This window comes from Cinclus cinclus, chromosome 5 (genome assembly GCF_963662255.1).
Source record: "Cinclus cinclus chromosome 5, bCinCin1.1, whole genome shotgun sequence".
NCBI lineage: Eukaryota > Metazoa > Chordata > Aves > Passeriformes > Cinclidae > Cinclus > Cinclus cinclus.
In genome coordinates this window covers 64260944-64282974 of record NC_085050.1, presented here as the reverse complement: position 1 = coordinate 64282974, position 22031 = coordinate 64260944, and the positions used below count along the sequence as shown (strand labels likewise).

At 45.6% G+C, this 22031-nt stretch overlaps 1 protein-coding gene across 1 annotated transcript in view; it reads right to left on the bottom strand.

Annotated features, from left to right (window-relative positions):
• Positions 1-270: 270 nt before the first annotated feature.
• MAML3 (mastermind like transcriptional coactivator 3) overlaps positions 271-22031 on the bottom strand; it is a 236881-nt gene continuing 215120 nt past the window's right edge. Inside the window, exons 3-5 of the mRNA XM_062493102.1 lie at positions 6181-6420; positions 3952-4039; positions 271-1262 (exon numbers count right to left, since the gene is read on the bottom strand). Of these exons, the coding sequence (XP_062349086.1) occupies positions 271-1262; positions 3952-4039; positions 6181-6420 (1320 nt within the window). The remainder of the gene's footprint in view (positions 1263-3951; positions 4040-6180; positions 6421-22031) is intronic.

Here is a 22031-nt window from a genome sequence, read left to right as displayed (position 1 = left end):
ACACACACAGAGTGGGAGCTGCCACGCAACAAAGATTGCTTGGTGACAGTTTTGGGATGCTCATGTTTTCATCATCCCCTGAATCTTCTCAAGTTGGCTAAAAGATCAGCTCGGTTTGCACAATTAAAAACAAAAGAAAACAAAATTACCCCAAACCAAACCAACACAAACAAAAACCAACAATCCAGGGATGGGGAGAACATCCAACTCCCTCTTTGCCTTTTCAAACCTAACAAAATGTAACCAAAGCTCCAGACTATACAATTCCATTCACTGGGGGTTTCCAAACAACTCATCGAGTTCTTGAATCCACTCATCCCCTGGCCCGCTCTTGATAATGGAGTCCACAAGGTCTGTGCCTTCTGCTAAACTGGAGAATGAGCCCCCTGCTCCTCCATTACTGTAGTTGTAAGATATGTCCTGAGTGGGATTCCTCTCGTAGGCCGGACCTTGGCCGCTCTGAGCAAAGGTCCCACCTGGCATTTGCTGCGCTGGGGGCTGACTGAAGCCTGACATGGCCGGGACCCCTTGGCTTATTGCTGGCATCACCATCGGCCTGGCCTGGCTGGCTGCCTGTTGCCCAGCGAGGGGCTGCAGCAGCTGTCTCCCCAGCGCTGGGTTCAGGGCTCTCACTGTCCCACTGGTGTCCACAACCGTCTGGTTGAGTCCCTGTGGGAAGTGCTGCTTGGACAGCCGTGGCTGCCCGGGTGGCATCGCGTACGCGGTGCCGTTGTTGAAGGATCCCATTTCGCCACTAGTCCTTCCAGGTATGCCTTGCAAGCCTCGCTGCTGCCAGTTCTGTGATCCTTGAGGGACAGCCCCCATCAGGTTCTGAAGTCGTGGTGCTTGTGGCCTTGGCAAGACCTGGCCCACAGGTCCTTTCATCTGCTGCTGATGCTGGGGAAGAGCAGAGTTTACCAGCATGTTCTGACCAAAACTGCCAACCATTCCCACCGCTTGTCCAGAGGCAGGCTGCCTTGTTCCCTGGCCTGCGCTGTGTGCCATGTTCATTCCGCTTTGGTTTGGGTGCTGCAACGTTTGGCTCATCCCTGTGCTCATGCTGTACATTCCTGGCTGGCTGGAAGAGGCGTTGCTGTAAGGAGTCATGCCCATATCCGACTGGCCCGCAGTGGTGGGCAGCGTGCTCGGGGTCTGGGAGGGACCCATGGCCATCATGTTTGCATTCTGGGCCATCATTCGGGATGTCCTCATGCTCTGGAGAGCTACTTGGTTTCTCACAGCCACTATATCCTGGGGTGAACCTGCACCAAAAAGGGAGGAAGGTAAGAAAAAGCCCACAACCCTGTAAATCTCAATTAACACGCTTTTGCATAAGAGAGAATCTGTAGGAGCGTCCTTGGCAGCACTTACCTTCTTCAGCTACACCTAATTCAGCTTCTAGCAAGCAAATGGGAAAACTTCCACTGGTCTTATTCATTAGCAGCAAAGCAGCTGAACTTCAGTTTACCATTTGAAGCTCTCCTTTAAATATCTGCATTGTCTTTCAAAAGTAAGCCTTGAAAATGGAAATGTCAGTCTCAGAAGGCCAATCAATTTTTTTAATAGCTCAGGAGGCATAAATGAATGGATTTTCTATAGCATAGCTACTGATTAATTCTATGGAAAGAAGAAAAATTGGGTTTTTGTGGATGTTGAAAGTAGGGAGAGTGTATTAGTGAATCAATACTATAAGCACATTTTACTTCACCTTAGGCCAGTGATGGGAAACCAGAAAATCCTAGCCTTGTTAAATTCCACACTGTGACAGATAACCATTCTTGTGTCTTACTTTCAGGGGTAGGGGGGAACTATTGATTTCTGGGAAGCCAATATGCTTCTGTATTTGCTATCTTTAAATAAAGACAATTACCTGGAGCTCAGATTATGCCATGGGTTCATTGTGGATTTTTCACAACCAAATACAACAGTCAGATTTGAGTCACTAACTAAATAGTCAAATTCTTCAGATTTGAGTCACTGACTAAATACAACACTTAGCAGGTGAAGCTTGGAGTGTATGAGGCACACAATTGCTCCAGGCTCAAATGTTATTAAATGCCAGGTGTAAATATAAAATCATTGCTTAAGAGTTCAGAACTGTACAACAGAATCTGAATGTTCTTAAATCAGCCCCTATTTGCTGTCCCTCAGTGGCAGACAACAACCCTGAACAGCCATGGGGAGTGGAGAACACTGGTCCCTGTTATTGATGCTGGCTTGGTTTCCATTAGAAACCGGTCTGGATAAAAGAAGCAACATTTCTGTACATGTCATTCTGTTATATAAAGCAGAGGAAGGCTACAACTCCATTTTCTGCAGCACCACAAGCTTCTGGTGTGTGCTTTTAGTTCCAGCACACAGCTAAATGAAACATTTTGAAGTGAGACCATCTGGATCCCACTGGAACAGGCCACATATAGTGTCAGCTTTTACTTTATTCATGCTATCAAACTGCTTTCTTAATGATTGGCACTGGAGTTCCCTTGATTTTTCTTAACTTAGATCAGCTCCTTCCCATGATTAGAAACAGTCTTTTTACCATGACTCAAGCAAGTACTTAAGATACAGATAATGTTGAAATCTTAATTCATCTTTAGCTATTTTTAATTGAAAATGGCAGTTGAAAAGCTCCAAAAGGAGTCACTAACAGCAAGTGGTTCACATACTACTTTTGTTAACTACTGTACTTTGCATAAGTAACAGGAGATCAGACAAGGAATAGTTAAAAGAGAGATGAAACAGATTTCAAGGTTTTAGGCCACCTTCTGGTCTTACTTACACATAACCTACTGCACTGGATTACATTCATGTGACTAAAAAGGGGAAAATGGTGAACTATTTAAATTAGTTCTTTTATGAAAATGAATTCCTTGCTCTGTCAGATTAGCCTAAACTCTCTTCTCTGTTTCTTTTAAATAATACATACAAAGGCAGTGTTTCAAAGAAGCATGAATGCAGAGAGATTGTATGTGTGTATCTCAGTGGATGTCCGTGCACACGCATTGCTTGATTTTGGAAATGAATTACTGTAAAAGTAATTTCATACAGAACTTATGGTGCCAAAGATAAAAATGAGGAAGTCATTAGAAGAATACCCTGATATATGCCAGTAGAAGATGTGGCTGTCTGTTTCATGTCCTGGGAATCTGGCAGTGTGAAATGTCCAGAATTGCCTCCCTTGTTTTCTGTTGCATCTACATGATATTATCATGAATATCCAGCTCAAGTGTGTGATCATTTCATGTCTCTATAGAAATCATGGTTAGTGAAGACATTCAGCTGATGCTTTCCACCTAAAAAGCTCAGAATTAACTTATTTTCCTAAGCCAAAATGAATGCACTTATATTCTTCAGTTACCTGGGAGCACATCAAAATAAGTACTTGTGCTTTTTTTGAGATCATTAAAAAAATCTCTATTTACATCTCAGATATTTCACTGTGTTTCCCACACCTGATATTTATCAGTCCCTTCTCCAGGTGAGCATGACCTTTCTGAAATTCTCAGTTCATCTAATTAGATAAAGTGGGGAATGAAGGAGGGGCAAAACCAAGGTACAGTCAGAAATGCTATCAGGAAAAAAAATCTCATAAGAGTAGAGGCCAACAAGATAAATCCATGAATGAATCCATGATATTTGAATGTCAAAGGGGCAAAACAAATGCAAAAAAAAAAAAAAAAGAGAGAGAGAGACAGAAAGGGAAAAAAAGAGAGAGAAAAAAAGAAAAATCAAGTTGTTTTCACTGAAGAGAGCAGAAAGGAAAATGTAAACTTAACTGAATATGCAAACTTGGGCATTCCCCTTTGGTAAAATATGTGGTGTGTGCAACAGCCTGTATTCCGCTTCTGCCTCACTACTTAAACCCTAGTAGCCACAAACTCCACAAGCTTTCACATATGTGCTATCTTAAGGGCATTGACTCCAAAACAGGAAAAACAATTTGACTTTTACCTTGGAATTGGTTGACCTGTTGCACTGGATATGGGCTTCGCTGTTGATGCAGATGCTGCCGAGGCAAATGTGGCTGCTGCTGCATCTGCTGAAAATGAGACAGAAAGAAAGCAGAAGAGAAAGAGATAATTAATTAATTAATGGGCTGGTGGCAAAGCTGCAGAACTTGCAGTGGTTCTTATCTGGTGAGGTGTTCTGGAAAGACAGGCAGAGTCGTCTGAAGACTCCTCCTCAGAGAACTTGGACTACTTAGTACTCAGAATATTTTTGGCTCAAAAAGGAACATGCAGTGAGTCCAACATCATTGCTCCTTACTTACAACCAGTTCATCCTCATCTCTACAGCATAAGCTTAACTATCTTCAGGGAGAAAGGAGAGGAAGGGATGTGAACTAAGTCTGCTCACCTAGGTCTAAGAGCAACTGTAGACAGACAGACAGACAGACAGACAGACAGACACACACACACACACTTTCCTTTCTTCAGTCCTGCCAAGGTCCAGAGGTTTGTCTTCCTGGTGCAAGACTTTACTCCATGTCTGCACTTACAACACTCATCTGCAAGGATTACTGCATCCTGACCCAAGCACTGCAGCCCTTGGAACATTCCTGAGCCAAAACAGGAATGGATTACTCAGGCACATTTCCTCTGCTGCTTCAGTGAATGATATTTGGGGAGTAGTGACTGCAAAATGCTCCCTTGATCCAGACCACATTGCTCCTCTGTGGTTGTTTTCTATGAATACTTGTATTTTAGAACAGAACCAAAGGCTGATTATAAAAACAGAGCTTTCAGATGCTAAGGTGTACTCAACTAAGCAGTTACTGAAAGGGCATGTCTTGAAGCATCACCTGCAGCTGTACAAGTGCTGTGTCCAAAACCAGTGATGTGTAACAAAGGTGTGAGAATGACAGAGACAAGAAAGAAGGAAGGACTAATCCCTGCATTCCTAAGTAGGTGTTACACGCTATCAAAAAGAAAGAGGGACTCTTGTTAGGCACAAAGTACCCCGAAGTTAGGAGCCTGGGGACTGTAACTTTAGCACTTTTCATCTCTGAAAAGTGTGTCAGCACACTTGACAGCCTTAGCTTGGTGGCCTTTTAACACTTTCGGGCTTGCCTTTGGCATCCAAGTCACTGACTGGCTCTTGGCTTTGTGCATGTGAATTGGCCCAATCCATGGGATGCATTACTACATCCTTACTCTCTTGCACTTATTCACACTTGAATCAGTTCAGGCAATCTTTATCCTAAATACTTCTAGGAGCATCCTTCCTGTTCACTGAGAGTAAATTTTTCTGTTTCTCAGGAGCAACAAGAGAAAGGGAGGCAATCTGTATTTCTGTGGTTACATGGCATGCATGTGTTCTAACACGAATTCAAGCAGATGATCTTAAGATGTTTTTTCCTTAGCAAGAGAGGAGAAGCAAAGCTTAAAGCAACTGCTGACCTACCAGAGCATTATCTAAGTAACATTAGGGGGCTGCAACTTTAAATTTGAGTGTGATCTTGTAGGAAATCAAGAGTGTGGCTTTCCACTGGCTTTCTCTTGGGCTCCTTTAAAACTACAGCTGAATGAAGCACACAGCACTATTCAGAGTTTAACATCCATATTGCAAAGCCCAGGAGATCAGGAAGCCAGGTGATAGCTCCGATGCAGCTCTTCTACGTTGCCACTGCCAGACATGGTTTTACTGTTCTCCCTCTTCAGTCTCTGGTTCTCCCCTTGCTGCTGTCTCTCCCTAATTGCTCCTCCTGGCACTCAATAAACCAGATTAAGGAATTTTTCTGGGTAAATAGCAACATTTTTCTTCACTAAGTCTTCTTTTAACCCATGTCCATTCTTTGCCCCAGATCCCTGTGCAGCTGTGTACAGATTTTGCCAATGCAAGACCAAGATCAGAGCTCGGGGAGAGGACCTGTGACTGTAACTGCAGCAGAGTCTGCTTCTGCTGGAGTAAAGGCATCATTAGATGCCAGGTTAAGAGCTAACTTTTCCAGTGCCTAAAATCCAAATTGGTGATCAAGCCCACCATTCCAAACGTGGGTAATATTTGCCAAGGTAATGGTCAGATTGATACAGTTGTCTCTTCTTTGACAACCATTGCTGAAACGCCCTGAAGGACTCAACAGAGAGAGAATTCCCAAATCTAGAAGGAAGGGCTGGTGCTGCACTGTCTGCGCTGTCTCACGCTCATCCAGCACGCGTTGGAGACAGACGGATACCGTACCTGCTCCGCTAGGATCTGCTGCTGCTGCTGCCTCTGCTCCCGGAGAAACTGCTGCTTCTGCTGCTCCATCACTTGGAGCTGCGCTCTCTGCTCCATCAGCATCTGCTTCATGATGGCTGCCTGGGGCTGGCTCCCAAGGAAGTGTCCCCCGGAGCCGCTGCCTGTGACTATGCTGCCGGAGCCTGCCGGGACAGAAGGCTGCATGGGCCCTGTGGAACGTGACAATCCCACCTGGTGCTCCTGTGCAGGGAGAGAGGGAATGCCTTGTTACTGGCTGCTCCACAGGCAAAGGGAATCACAGCTCACCAAGCTGAGGAGGCACAGAGAATGTAGGTGAAGCCTGGAGAAAGACCGAGCCATGGACTGCTCCCCACAGGGAATAGGTTCCTCTTTTCTCCTGGAATTCAAAGCCCCTCAGGTAAAGTAGGAGCACTTTATAAATAATTAATAGTGAAATAATGAAGTTGTGAGATAAGTTTTTTTTGTGCTTCTTCCTTTCCGTTTCCCTCTTTGTAACAGCAATTTAACACAGCCCCTTGGATTGAGGAGCCAAGGTGGTAGGTGCACACAACGAATAGTGGGAGCTGCCAGCCCTAATTCTTCTCCAGAACTTTAACTCCATTATGTGTTTATTGAAGATTTCCATCCTGCAGACCCGTGCGTGTGGCTGGAAGGAATCAGGGAAAGCGTCTTCCTGCTCACACCCCACTCTCTCTTCATGTTCTAAATCCAATTTGTTGCCTTTTAGTGCTGGGAAAAGCACCGACGAAAGGTGGGGAGGGAAATCCCAACTCGCGGAGGGACGGGATCGGGATCAGCGGAGCCTTCCCGGCGCTGCCGCTGCCGGCAGGTGGCGCTGCTGACCCGCGGCCCTGCCCGAGCGGGGCCGAAGGGAGCCGAGCGGGGCCGGCTCTTCCCGGGAACTCCGGGGAGCATTCCCGGGATCGGGCTGCGGTCTTCCGAGCCGCCACCGCCCAGCCCGAGGCTGTCCCGCGGCCACGGCAAACGGGACTCACGCCCAGTGCTCCCTAGGGGCCCGGCCCGGCGCCACGCCGTCGTTGATGCCGTGTTTGACAACCAGTGACTGCGTGCCCGGTCCCTATCTCGGGTGCTAAGAGCCCGTAGAACCTCCTAAATTGATGACTAGAGACGACAGGTACTTATTGACAAACCACCACCTTGATGGCAGGGTCCTGTGTCGCTTCAGCATCCTTTGTGCAAAGCCCAGCAGGGTGACGCTCAGACTCGCCCGCCTCGCTGGTGCCTGAGCTGTGTCAGAGCCACGGTGTGATCTGGGCGTGCAGAAAGGGCATCGTGCAGCACCCACCCCACCCCGACCAGGGAAAGGGTTAAGTTCAGTGCTGGAGTGTGGCTTGGGAAATGAGGATCAGCCTTTCTGCATGAAGGTCAGGTTTTCAAGGACCCTGAGGAAATAACAAAATACAATTTGTCCACATCTCTGCTTTTCACAGATACTCCCTGAAGGGCTCTCTGCTGAAAGGCAGCTCTCTGACATTTAGGTTCTTTGCCCTTCTAACATCTATCTTGGTTTGAAAGTTCTCTCCCTGTTCCTCTTTCCACTTCTGCCCTAGTCCCATCGCGCAGTGCACTTTGCACTTTACAACCTGGTCAAGCACAGTCCCTGCAGCATCCCAAGGGCCAGGGCTGCAGCAGTGGCTGGGTCCGCCCTACGCTCGGGTCAGGGAATCACTAAGGATCCCTTAGCTGCTCCTGCACCAAACCCTTCACCCACCCCTGCTGCTGAGCTCCTGCTTTCTTTGCTTTGGGGGGGACACACACATTTATTGGCTGCCTCCAGCAGAGCTGATGGAAAAGGCTTTTTCCTACCACCCCCTGGCCCTCCCCCGGCTTCTGATGAAGTCATCAAGCTACCAATTGCATAACTGATGCACAGGACTATCCTGTGTTATACTGGGATATGGGCCAACAGCTTCCATTTATAGACAAAAGCAGGGCCATGCTGCCAAAATAACAGAGCCTTTGCTGCAACCACTACAAGGCAAAGAAAAAGGAGGGGAAAAACCCCAGGAGCCGAAGGGCATGCTGTGAAGTGACATCCCTTGGAGCTTCCTCTGTGAGCTTCAGTGCACAGCTGCCTTTGGGGCTGCAGACCAAGTCCTCATTGAATTGCTTTCAAAAAAACCCTCTTCCTACAGAACTCCTGTCCTGGCTGCTAATGCACACACGGGTACAGCTGAGAGACACACTCACCCACGCAGAAAGCACTCCATTCTTGGATGGATTATGTTATAAATTAATTCTGGAGTTTTAAATGAAGAAAGCTTTGAAAGGAGCCCAGTGCACTGCAGCCACAGCAGGTGAAGGAAATGCAAAGATTAGCACACAGGTGTCACTTCCAGTGCTGTGTGTTTAGTCTTTTCGAGGTACATCACGAAAACTTCCTGTTTCTGTTAAAGCCAGGGTTTCTTCATCTAGACCACCTTCCTGCCCAGAACATTTATTCTCCTTTCCTTTTTTTTTTCTTGGCAAAATCTCTTCCCAGCTGATGATGAAAGGCCCTTCTGAGAACACTGGGAGCAGCCCTGGGTTGTGTGTCCTGAAAATAAGAGCACAGCCCAGGCGAAAGGTCTCTGCAGGCACGAAAATGCTCCCTTAGCACCTGGGAGCAGAGCTGTTTCCCCAGAGCTTTAGCTCTGCAGCCTGGCACTGCTGCTGTTGTCCTCCAAGAGGAGTATGTGGAGATGGGCAATGGGCAATGTGGCAGGGAACTAGGGATGGAGGAAGCAACACTGCATTCTACAGGGCTGCCTCTTACAATCCATGGCAGTTCCAGACCTAGATGCAGTCTCACCAAAGGAGCCGAACACCAAGTCAAGTAACTCAGCACTTCCACACCTACAGAGCTCAAAAACCAAACTAATCCAAGCTTCACTGACAGCCCTCTTTGCTCCTGCTCTGCCTGACTGCTCCCTCCTACTGCACCCTGAGCCTTCTTGCTCCTCCTCATTCCCTGCTATCCCTTTCTCCTTCCTACACCCTCTACCCAGCCTCTGCATTTTCCTTTCTCCACCAACTGGCAAATGCTGGCTCTTGCTTCACTCTCCAGACACCCCCATCAGCACGCAGCCTGTAGCTGCAGATCACCCATGCTGGTCTCCCCACTGGCCCATACCCACAGCTTGGCTCTCCCAGGAATCTGCAGCAGCAAGGGGACTGCCCAGCTCTTTCCCCCAGGTGCCTGTGCTCATGTGTTCAGGGGTGCCCTGTGGGCAGGTAGTCCCCAAAGACAGTGATAAAATGCCCTGGAAGGGGAAACATATATTGTATTCTCAGGTTGTGATATCTGGGAAAATGGTACAATGTGATTTCTCATTTTTCACTCTGGCTCTTTTTAACACCACCCAAAGCCACTGTGTGCTGCTCTCAGGCTGCAAACAGCTCTCTCCTGCTGACAGTGGCTCGAGCAGAGTCACAGGCGTTCCAGTCGGGAGCAGTGGTGCTGCAGCTCTGCCGCAGGGTCCTCACCGAGGCACAGGTGAAGCCAAGAGCTGGTTACATAAAGGGAGGATGGTGCCAAGGCCCCTCAGCTGTGACACAGAGCGAGTTCAAACACAGGCTGGCCCTGCCCCTGCAGCCTCAGCTGCCCACTTTTAAGGCAGTCCAGGACAGAATTAAGAGCTTGGCCCCTGGGAGCAGAAGGAACCAAAGAGCTGCCTGTTCACAGAGCTGTTTCCAAATGGTCAGCATAACATACCTGGACAGGTCTGTAGAACTGCAGGGCAGCAGGTAAGATGAAGTTGTGCAGAGATCTGACTGCTTACTTAGTGCCTCCTCCATGGGAGTTGCCCCCTGTGGATAATCCGATCTTTAGTTAAGCGACAGGAAAATAAATCCTGTGTTCTCCCAGAGTATTTCCAGGCCTCTACTGGAGTGATGGAATACTCTGCAGGAGCTCAGAGTAACATTTGTGATTTGTACAGTTGTGCACAGTAAAAGGATAACAAAGGGGAGGGGAAATGAGATTTTCCTCTTTGTCTCAAATCTTACGTGCCTCTTCCTTATCACGCAGTAATTTATTCCTTCCGCATGTCATTCAATCCCCAACTGCAGCTAAAAGCAATCACACCATTTCCTTTCAGAAGAAGCAGAACGACCACCAGCTGAAGCCCCAAGAACCAGGCAGGGACACCCAAACCTGCCCATTATCCCTCTGTGCACAGCCTGATACACGTGGAGGAGCCAGCTCCGCTCCCACAGACCAGGGAACCAAAGTGGCACCTCAGGTAAAAGGGGGCTGTTCCAGGCAACTACTGGCAGAAATCAACAGAGAATGGGTATTCCACATCTGGGAGCAAAGCGTTGCCCAAAAAGCTGAGAGAGACATAGACTGGAAAGCAGGGCTGTGAATGTGTAAAATGGACAAACAGACATAATTTTCTGTGCTGTTCTGCGTCGTGTGAGTGAATGGATATTGAATATAAAAAGCAAATAGAAGCCAGGAGGTAGCTTATCCTGCACACTGCATCAGAAGAATGACACTAGAAAAATGTATACAATCAGACATCTACATTTTAGAGTCAGAGCAGAAAAAGTAGACAAAAAAATGATTTGTGGCAGAAAATGCCTGCCAGCGAGTGACTTAAAGAGCTCAATCCATTTAGCTTACCACAAAAAGAACGGAGAGATGCTTTGACCATGGTGGATAAAAATACCTTCATGAGAGAAGAAATTCCTTAAAGAGCTCTTTTATCCAGTGAATAAGGCAAAACCAGATACAAGGACTGGAAGCTGAAGACAGATTCAAATCAGAATCACATTTTGACCCTCTGATTCCATTACCCATCAGAAATGGCAGATCTCCACAATGTGATGTCTTCAAGGATGAATGCCTTTCTAGATAAACACAACACTAGTGCAGTGGAATGGGTGTGATGTACAAGGCAGAACAGCACTGTCTGCCCTCACCTCTACACAGCCCAGAGCTGCTGCTGGGGACACAGGCACTGCCTGCATGTCTGTGTGTTAAGAAGAGGGATCTCCAACCTATTACTGGAACAAAAAATATTACTCCATTTCCATACACTAGGTCACAGTAAAACATCTCTGCCCAGTGTTTGCAGAGCAGCCTGAAAGCACATTCCTATACTCCCTCAGAAATATTTCTGTGGAATTCCTTGTAATGTTGTGACTTATTGTGTCTCGCAAGGATCTTAATCCTCTCTCTCTAAATCAGACTGCCCACAGCAAAGCCACCTTTTTCAGAATAGTACCATCTGACAGACTAAGAATTACAAATCCTTTAATTTCAGACTTCTGGGGGTGTTTTTTGCCTCAGAAAGCCCATCCTGGAGCAGGAGGGAGGAAAGCTAATGTGAAGCGTAAGGATAATCACTGCTAGAGAGCCCCTGGAAAGAGGGAGAGAAGAAAAATGGAAGATGAAAGCAGGCAAATGGTTTAAACAAACACTCACACAGGGCCAATGAAAAGAGGGAACAGAGGGAAAATGACACAATAAAAATAAATGCTGTAAGAGAAAGAAAAGCTTCTAAGCACACACAGGGAAAAATATGGGGCTTGGAAAAAGCAAAAGTGTAAGAAAAAGATGCTCTAATGGAGCTCTCTAGAAGTTAACACTCCCCATTATCAGGCAGCCCCTTTCCTTCTAATGGCCTGAGCCTGTACCACATTATCACCTTGGACCCCATGGAGCTCACTGGTTGTTGAGGTATTTTGAAGAGCCTGGCTCTAGCTCACGCCTAGCAGAAGCTGCCTGAAGTCTCCTGTGGATGACTGCAGAGATTTTTTTTTTTTTTTTTTACTCTAGCTGGAATTTTGTTAAACTTCCTCCTGGTTGTTTTGTTTGAGCATAAACAAAAGGTATTTTTTCACACTTAAAGGTGTTTTTCAGATCCTTTTTTTCTGTGCTGTGATAAATTCAATCTTTCATTTTTAGAAATTCCAACTTGGCACTTGTGTTGCTCCTCAGCAAGCAGTGTGTAATTTGCCAAGCCTGAAAGAATCCTGGCTGACAAATAAACACAGTGGGCCATATGCTCTCCTTCCCATATGCAGAAGGCACCTTACCTCAGAAATTGGGAAGAAGCTGCAATCACCCCCATGGTGTTGCTTCTGCCAAGGCAGAAAAAAAAAAAAAAATCCACAGAAAAATGTATGGCAAAGGCTCTCACAAAGTACCCCTCTTCCTGCATGGCTCCAGGGACCTCTCCTGCTCTGTCCCTGCCCCGGTGACTGGTGTCTAGCCCGGTAGGAATGCGGGGAGGGGTCAGGGAGTGTGTCCCCATGTCCCTGGTGCTGGCAGTAAAGCTGTGCTGTCTTCCTGGGTATTTCCTGTCCCAGTTACTTCTTTCACATTTCTCTCTTCTCCTTCATTGACACCGTGCTTTCAGGAGAGTGAGATCACACGCCAGCAGGATTCAGGTGAAGAGAGGATTTCCTTCTGCTCTGTGCCCATACGGGACACAGAGGGACAGTGTACCTTGGATACACAGTAACTCAGATCCCTGGTGGGCTTCAGCAGATTGTGAGTGCAATAAAAGCATCGGTGCTTATGAAGAATGCTCATCTGTACCTATTCATGCAGAAATTCCATGATCTTCCTCTACCTGACAGTGACTTCAAAGAGCTGGAATAACTCCCTTGCCTTGTTTGCATGTGCTCGTCTGTGCAGCCCCTCTGGAGGTGGGACTTGCATCTCAAATCAAGAACCAAATATTTCCATAGGATAGCTGGCAGGACCAAGATAAGTGGTCCAGCTGCCTGGCAAAGCAACAGGATCTTTGCTATGCTTTCACATAACTGGCTGCTGATAAACCAAACTGGTTGGGATGGTACTACCAGGTGTAGGATTTCATTAGCCTTGTCTTTTAACATCCTTGAATCCAAGCAACCCAGACCACCTAGTTCCAGCACTTGAAACTCTTTTGATTTTTGTTCCCTCTTGCATGTGGTCTTTGTGTTTCCATTAGCCACCTGGCTTTTACTTTGACACAGTTATCTTAGTCCTTACTGCAAACTGAGATGAGGCATTCTGATTTGGGCTATGCCTTGCTTGTCCTTAAGGTTTTTAACCTCGACATGTCCAATTCTGTATGGCTCCCTCTATTTTTACGACTAAGGAAAACCTCACAATTGAATTAATTTATTTTGCAAGGCCTAACTCAGCTCAGGTTTTAGAAGAATTGACTTTATCCCTACACTTCCAGGTCTCTAAGGTATAGCTTGCTTTGCTGATCAAGCCCTTATTAATGCTGTCTGAGGCTTTCTAGATGGCCTTGATACCTCTTAAGCTTTAGATTTCCTCTTCTTTTTTTTTTCCTCTCCCTCCACAACATGAATGCTTTTTTTGCCTCCTTCTATGCTGCCATTTTCCTAATGCCTACTTATCTTTTCCAGCTTAACTAGCCCTCCCAGCACAGCCCCAGCTGCCTTTTTGCCTTTTTGCAGCCTTGGACTCACTTCTGAAGCCCTGCCTTCACTGGAGACAGGTCTTTGCACAGGATTGTGTTGATCTCTCCCATGACAAACTTAAAGCAAGACATGATGTCCCTCTATCCCCACTTCCCATCCTGCCCAGGTGTCTGCTCCTGGCCACAGAGGAGGTGGCCTCATCAGTGGTCCCCAGCCCTTATTCCTGTCTTGGCAACCTCACTGGGTCCTCTTTTCTCATCTCTCTTACCCCCATCTGCCTTCTCCTTTTTTATATCTTGCTCTCCTCTTGCTCTTTCTCATTGCAACACAAGCATGCTTTATCTTCATGCTTAAAAAAAAATTCCAAACAACTCTTGACTCCTGGTGACTCTCCAGCTCTCAGTCTCTATCTCTTCTCACTGTCAGCTCTAAGCTTATTGAGTTTGCTGTTGTTAATTTATATGATTTAGACTGAATTTAGGCCCCATCTCTGACAGATTCTTTTTCAAACAGGCTTTCACTTCTCTCCTGTCACAGAACCAGAATCACAGAGTTTCTAATTTCCTTTGTCTGGCTGCAGCTCTGCACTACACCAGGTTCTCTGTCATAACCTGTCAGTTCCTTCTGGAAATCCGGTCCTCCTTTCCCAGTGCTCCTACTTGACTCCAACACCTTCCTTTTCTTGCTCAGGGTTACTCAGACTAGTTCGTCATTACTCACCCTCCCACCTGCTGCTGTTCTCTGGCTCTGTGTCCTCCATCCTTGTCTCCTTCCCTTCTCCCTCGTGTCTCAGAGTGAGTTCTCCCTCTTGTACACATTCAGGAACCTTCTCTGCACCACTCACTCACTGACCTGCCTCTCTGTCCCTGGCCACTTCCCGTTCGCTCCGACTAAACTCATGCCCTGCCTCTGGGATTATCTTGTGGATATCTGTCAGCTCAAGCTCAAAGTAGGCTCTCATCTTACTCCCTAGGCTTGCTCTCCTTCCTGCTCCTTCAGTCCCTGTCTGTCACTCAGTCCATGCCCTGGTTGTTATCTGTGCCCGCATGCTCCATGCAGTCCCATGGCCAGGCTCCCACTGCCTCACCCCCTGACACTTGGAATCTTACCCTGGCTGTAGTCTGCCCAGGTTCTGCTGTCCTGCTCTTTTATTTTTTTGCCTCTCATCCTGCCTGTGCCATCTCTCTCCTTGTGGCCCTCTCCTGGATTCCCTTTACTCTGGATTTCCATACCTTCCCTTGCTCTCAAATTCAGCTGCAGCATATGCCACCTCACACATCATCTCTCTTTCACTGCTGAGACTTTCTGTCACCCCATCACAACCCACTCTTTTCCACATGTTACAATTTAGCTAGAAGTGCCTTCACGCTTTCCTCCCTGCTGGATCTCATTCCTGGGAGGAGAGGCTCCAAATCACACAAATCTGACCCTGAACCGTGCCCCCAGTATAGTTATATTTGTAGAAGTTTCTGTCTCCATGATATCCAGAAGTCTGTTTCCTTGTACTCCCTGATGTGTTTGTCTCCCTGCATTATCTCTTATCTCACTCTTAGGTTAGAAGTATTTGTGGGGAAGGAAACATATTTACATCCTGCATCTGCAGAGAGCCCAGAACAATGAGACTCCTAAAGTGGGACTATGGCTCAGAGGTGCAATAAATTGTGTAACAAATCCAACTTCAATCTGCATATGGCTAAATACACTATTTTATATTTTGTAGGTGTGAAAACACCATTCTTTCACTGTGCCCTTGCTTCACTACTTCTTCTCTTAAAGAACATAATATAGGGATGAGCTATCGTACTGAAAAAGCCAGGAAATGTTAAGTTACAGTTCCCATGGCAATTGTAACTCAGCCCCCTCCAGTGCAGTACAAAGGTTATCACCATGTACAATAACAGGGGATGCTGAACACATGCAAAGTGACCAAATTACTGTCGTGGCAGATAACCAGCTCTTTGAACTTCTGTGCAGGTAAAATCTTAGGCATTTACTGGGCTTTTAGCATTTAAGTCTGGAAATGTGAAGTCCAATACCCTATAAATAAAAGTCAGAACTAAGTTATATAGCAAGTATCTGGTGCTGGCTTGGAGTCCTCCTTGAAGAGACACAGCTAATGGCAATAAGAAATACTTTCATTACTTTATGAGCTCTGGTAGCTGTCAACTGAGGGAGGGATCTGCCGATCTGAGAAATCTGGGGAGACATCAGTGTGTCAGAACAAGTGAAAAGACTTGACACAGAAGGCACATTTTTGTTGAGCAATTTGCATTAGCACTTCTGGACAAATTCTACATTTCACATGCAATTCACAAACTAACAGCAGCATTGCTAATTGGTGCAGTTGCCACTCAACTCTGGTGCCTTGTTTGAGCTATCACTAACAGGAATGAAGACTACAGTCTTTCTTTAGAAAAAAATGCAGCAATTATTTTCCAGACTTTGCGTTGGGTTCCCCCTGCCCCCACTTTCATCCTTGTAATTTCATTATCTCAGTAACTTAAAAAGGACATGGAACAGAAAAATGCAAATCTCAGAAAAGTCCTGCTGGAGTTATTAATTAGAAACACCACTGTTTATAAAGAATGATGCCCTTCATTAATACCCCTGCCATCACTGTGAATTTGACCATGTCTCAGGGTCCCAATACAAAGCTGTATGCATATCTGAAAAAAACCCAGTAAGTGGCAGAGCACTGGAGACTCAAATCAAGAACCAAACCAAGGTTATGCTCTGCAAAAATCTAAAATGCCGATGGAATGACAGGATCTCTCTGCTCCCTCTTAGGTGATATTAGAAGTTATTTAACTGAAAACAGGGCAGATCTCCCATCCATCTTCTTTATCCTTTGTGAAGTTGAGTCTCCTGAGAAAAGGAAAAAGCATCCATAATGCAGCTTTCTATTACCACTGCTTAGAATGTTCAGGCAGCTGCAGCTCAGCTGAGGGAAGGTTTGGCTGACTCATTTTTGTAAGTTAGATGGCTATTTTTAGGGAACATTTCCTTTAGGCCCCTACAGTGCAAAATCCAAAGGAGCTAATGACATTGTCAGGTGCATAGATTGTCAGTGACCTCCTCTAGCTGAGCATTCACATTTCCTTACTACATTTTTTTCATAATGTATAGTGAAAAAGGGAACAACCTGTAATTAAAGATCTTCTAAAGCAGCTTCAATACCTTTTCTATTCAAATGCTCAATGAGAAACCAATGTGCAATAACAAAAAAAAAGAACAGCATGAGAAAAACTATACATATGCACCTAGAACTAAATAAATCTAATTCTGAAGAATTTGGTGTTAATGGCATATTTTAGTTGCATCTCTATGGATGAATAAGTGTTTCTAATGCACTTGCATTCTGACCCTGACCTTTGTGCAGCTGCAAGAATCCCATTCCCTTTCTTGCTTCCCTTGAGATCTCCTTGGCCTCATCCTAAGGGAGTCAACCTGACTAACAGTTAGTTGACTGTTCTAACAGTCAACCTGACTGTTGTAGAAGTCACTAGCAAAAACCACATCTTTTCCACATCTCCCAGCTGTGCTCTCCTCAGAAGGAATAAGAAAAGCTACAGTAAAGCCAGGAGCCAGGAGCTCCCAATCCTCATCACGAGATCAGGTCCTGGACACTGATGTTGCTTTATTTTCTGCAGTGAAGCACAAAGCAGGTTGTTGGGCAAATTCCTGTAGTACAACTTTCTGGTGCAAGTAGCTCTGCTTGGGCTTCCTTCTGCTACACCTTGGGTTACTGGCACAGCAGTTACTTCCCAGTGTGTGACTAAACCCTGATTTGGAGGCCCAATTATTTTGAGTCTGACTGCACAGTCTTCTTGGTAATAATGTTATACACACCCCCTGCTTCCCAGGCTGAATCAGGTGGTATTTGGGGAAACAGGAGCTGGCTGGGAGCTCTGTGTGTGCCCTGTTCCAAACACTGGTTCCTCTCTGAGCATCCCACCTGTATTCACCTGGTGAACCATGTAAAAAAGGAGGCTCTGAAATCCCCGGTGATATGGGTTGCCTCCTTCCTTCCAGCTACTTTATCCTTTGTCTGTATTCAAAAGATTTTGCCCAGAGAGCTGGTACCTCAAACCCTTCACAAAGCAAAGCCAGCACTGGCTCTGTGAAACCATGGGCTGCACTTGTCAATGACAGAGCAGGGCTCCAATTTACCAGCACGTGGAGTGGCTGTCAGCTGTGAGTCTACAAAAACAGCAGAAACAGCCTTGGACCTTTAATGTGGAGGGACTGGGTAGTTTGCACCTTCCCACCCGCTTAAATATAGTTCGTTACAAAATACCAAACAGATGCATTCAGCCCTTTGTAGACATATCATTACCTTATGTATTCATGTAACACACATCTGTAGCATATTGGCCATACACCTAGTTGATGTGTGGGAGACTCCTAGGTTCAAAGCCTCCAGTGCTTCTTTTGTTCTCTAATGAATCCTTCTTTTGTTTTGCTCCACCTCTCCTTAGGTTGTAGCTGTAACTCTGTCATTAGCATCTGAATTTTTTTTCCTCCAAAACTACCTACAACACTACAATAGACTGGGTACTTAGTAAGAAACACCTAAATGAATCACAATTCTTACTTCAGACACGTTTAGCAGGTCTGGGTCACTTTTCAGCAGCACTGATGCTTCATTAGCAAACTTGGTAACCAAATATTCCCCCTAACACCGTGTGAGGTGAGATTCCTGTATCATATTTTAGCTGGTAAGCTGAGTTCATAATGTTTCAAATTAAATACCAGTCATCATTACTTACATAGGAGTGTGACAATTTTTGTGACTTTCTGAAGATTCTTATCTGCTTCTTAGTGTCCAAAAATCAAAGCACTCAGGTATCTCCACGGTATCCCCTGAAAATGTTGAGTTACATCCTTTGGGTGCAAACATTTGGTTGAATTTTCACCAAATTTCCACCTAATTACCCCACACCTGATTTTCTAGATATTATATATGAAAACACACATGTAAGACTGAGATATCTCTAGCACACAGACTAGCAGCTGTGGTGTCCATCAGAATCACCATCCATCCCGGTGCTGGGCACCTTTCTGGGCTTCACCAAAAGCTACCAACAAGTTCTGGGAAACAAGCAGCTGAAGGTGCTGCTAAGTATCTGTTACCACAGATAAGAAGAAAAGGACAGAAAGATAAGCACAGAAAGTCCTTACCCATTTGGCTATGAATGAAATGCAATGGGGGTTTTGCTTTTAGAAAAACGCCAAGTTTATATCCACTGAGTTACTGTGCTGACTCAGTGGGCTGACTCCAGGTCTTTCCAAGGTTGCAGACCTCTTCTCCAAGACATCCTAGGGACAGCCAGAGATAGTCAATGATCTGGGGCATTTCCGCTGTGAGGAACCCAGTGGTCAGGCAGGAAAGCCACACCACTGCCAGAAGTGTTGGGACTCTCCAGTACTGTGCTGCTTTTACACATCCCAGACATCTCTGGCAATTCAGCCACAGTGCTCTCAATTCCTTGTCCGGCAGTCAGAATACCTGAGCACCCTAGTAGGCAGTTCAGCTGTATAAAAAGGATTGGGATTCTTAACATGGTGACACATGCATAACTTGTCAGACATCTCCAAATTGTAACAGAGACATCATCAGACTTCAGTGTTCGGTTTGTCACTGCAAAAACATCAGCTCCTTAACAAGCACAACACATTAGCAATATGTATTGTTGCCATATACTCATCAACCAGAAGCATTATTTTTATTTAACTGTAAGTGGCATGTTTTCTTTGCTGGCTTCCTTCCAAATTAATCTGTTACTCTGAGCTGAGGTAGTAGTGCCTGTTTTCACTGCTTACAATGAGACATTTCTCTCTTAAGAGATATAAACACACCATTGCCTGAAAAAGGCAGGGTGACAATGCACAGGGGAAAAAAAAAAAAAAGAAAACAAAAAAACCCCAAGCATAAATAAGCTTCCTTCTTCCTCTCCCTGACATTTCAGAAACAATCCTGCAGCAAACTCAGCTCCTTTGACTAGCCACTAAAATGAGCAAAGATGCAATCCAGAGCAGAGCCACAAGCCTTCAAAAGCTGCTGGGGGAAATGGTACACGTACACTCGTGGAGTGGCCCTGTCTTCCTGCTGTTCCTCCTCACAGCAGACTGTGAACCTCTGTCCTGTGGCTCTCCACGATGACTCTAAGTACAGTGACAGCCATAGTTGTCACCTTCCTTTGGAAGCCCCTTTCCTTTGGAAAACCAAACAGCTCCACACTCACACAGATCAAAGGCCAAATGCACATACAGAGAAGGAAAGCTGCTGCATCTTCAGCAGGTGCTGGGCATGGACACAAATCAAGGCAAAATCAAGGTGCACAACCTGAAGGACTAATTTGCTATATTTCATTTCTTCAAAATATTTCCTTATAATCTAAATTGTGTGGCACCAATTTGGCAGTTAGGTGATTGTGAAACATGCCAGCACTGTGTGTCTCATTTCCAGGTTTTTACTGTTATCATCCCCCACTCAACTTGGCCTGCTTCAACATCTACTTTCTCATCTTTCTTAAATGCTGTGGCCTTGTACAAGTGAAAACCTACAACACTGTTCTGCAGCCAAAGTCTGCCTGAAGGGTGAAAAACCTTCCTCCTCAATGGTCACACGGCATTTTCTAGGGGTGTACAAAGAAGATTAGCACAGAGAGGTCCAAAGATTAGTTAAATACCAAAACAAACTTAATTGCCTAATTAATTGAACTAGGTCTCACCTCCTCCAGAATGACTCGATTTGTTCAGCACTGGAAAAGGCTGGTGTTGACACTGTCCCTGTTTGTCTGGCTGCATGTCAGACCAGGAAAGTATATTTAGCTCCAGTGTGCTTGCAGGATTGCATCTCACAACTCCGCAGGAAATCTCTGGAGTCAGAGCTAAAGATATCACTGCACAGTTGGAAATTCACAGCCAGCTGCAAAAGTGGGGCTTCAGTGGTGGTCAGAGTGCTCAACAGCCTCCTTTCAAATGAGCAAGGAGGCTGAATAAAACATTTCTCTGTGCTGGGTACAAGGCAGGCAGGATGCACCCATGGAACCCAAAATAGCAACAGAGGAGAGTCTTCTCTTGCTGAGGTAAGGCTGAATTGATACACCCTGCTCCCAGTCCCGTGCTCATGAGTAGATTGGAGGGGGAGAAGTCTGAGGAGGGAGAACTGAGGACTAATGCTGAACAAGCACACTGAGATCCCCTCCACCTCTGAAGCTTTCAGAAATTTTAAGAGTTGTCAGATCCATTTCAAGACAGAGAAATTGTAAAAGAGAACACACATCTAACATAGGCTTTCTTTTCTATAATGAACATCTACACACGGGTTGTGGTACCAATTCCAGGGCAAGTGAATAGCCAGAGAATCCTGTCAAATCCTTGTCCCTGATGTTTTTAAATGGCATTTTGCCCAATGCTCTCATGGCTTCTAAACAACCTCTCCAGCACTGGGCAAGCATTGGGTACCTTGGCCTCAACCTCACCTACTGCCTCAGTCTTGGAGAAGGATCAGGCCCTCCACTTCACCACAGTTAAGGCATGAATACCACACAGAACCTTTCCCTGCTGAGATAATGAAAGGGCAGGATGCAAAACCAGCTCCTGTTTGCTCTTAATAAGCGCTTTCTTAGGCTATCTTATAATTTTTTTCTCAAGTGATGGCTAGCTGACTGTTTGCATTTCATCTCAGCTCTGGGAATGCTCTGTACCGTCCAAGTAATTCCAGTCAGCCAGAGCACACCTCTCTTTGCTCAGTGGCAGGACAGCTCTATGTGTTTATGAAGCAAGATCAAAAAGGAGTAAATGTAAACAAGTTGTCCCTCTTTGAAGAGCTCCTCAGGATCCAGAGCATTCTGTCAATAGCAATGTAAGGAAGTACAGTGGCCTTAGGGTCCTGCATGCTGTTGATACAGGGAAAAAAAAAAAAAAGGAACTCACTTCAGAATCTTATTTAGATCAATCTGTTTTCTTTCAGGCAAAAAGCCTGGGGTGCCACCTTGCCTACAGCTGACTGGTCTCTCAAGAACAGATAAATTTCTTTGTTTCCAGACAGGTTATTAACTGGTGGAAAGGGGGCAGGTGGGTGTATGCAGCTTTAGAAAGTGTGCAGGATTGTGCAGATGTTTTCATTAACCCTACACAGCAGAAGATGTTGTAAAACTCATCTTTGGCAGCCTGATATATTCACAATGCAGATTTTTGGACAAATCACTACTGTGTCTGATACCTTAGCATCTCCCCCCCACAGAACAGTGACAGTTCCTCTGATTCCAAGAAACTGCCCCAACCCCAGCAAGGCAACAAGATCCAGGGAGCTACAGTACCAGCATGCTTTAGATACATTCTCAGTTAAAACATTTTCTCCAAATTAAACCCCAAAATTGTATTTCATGTCTTCTGCATGAAATTTTATGTCTTCTAAACAAATCAACTGACAA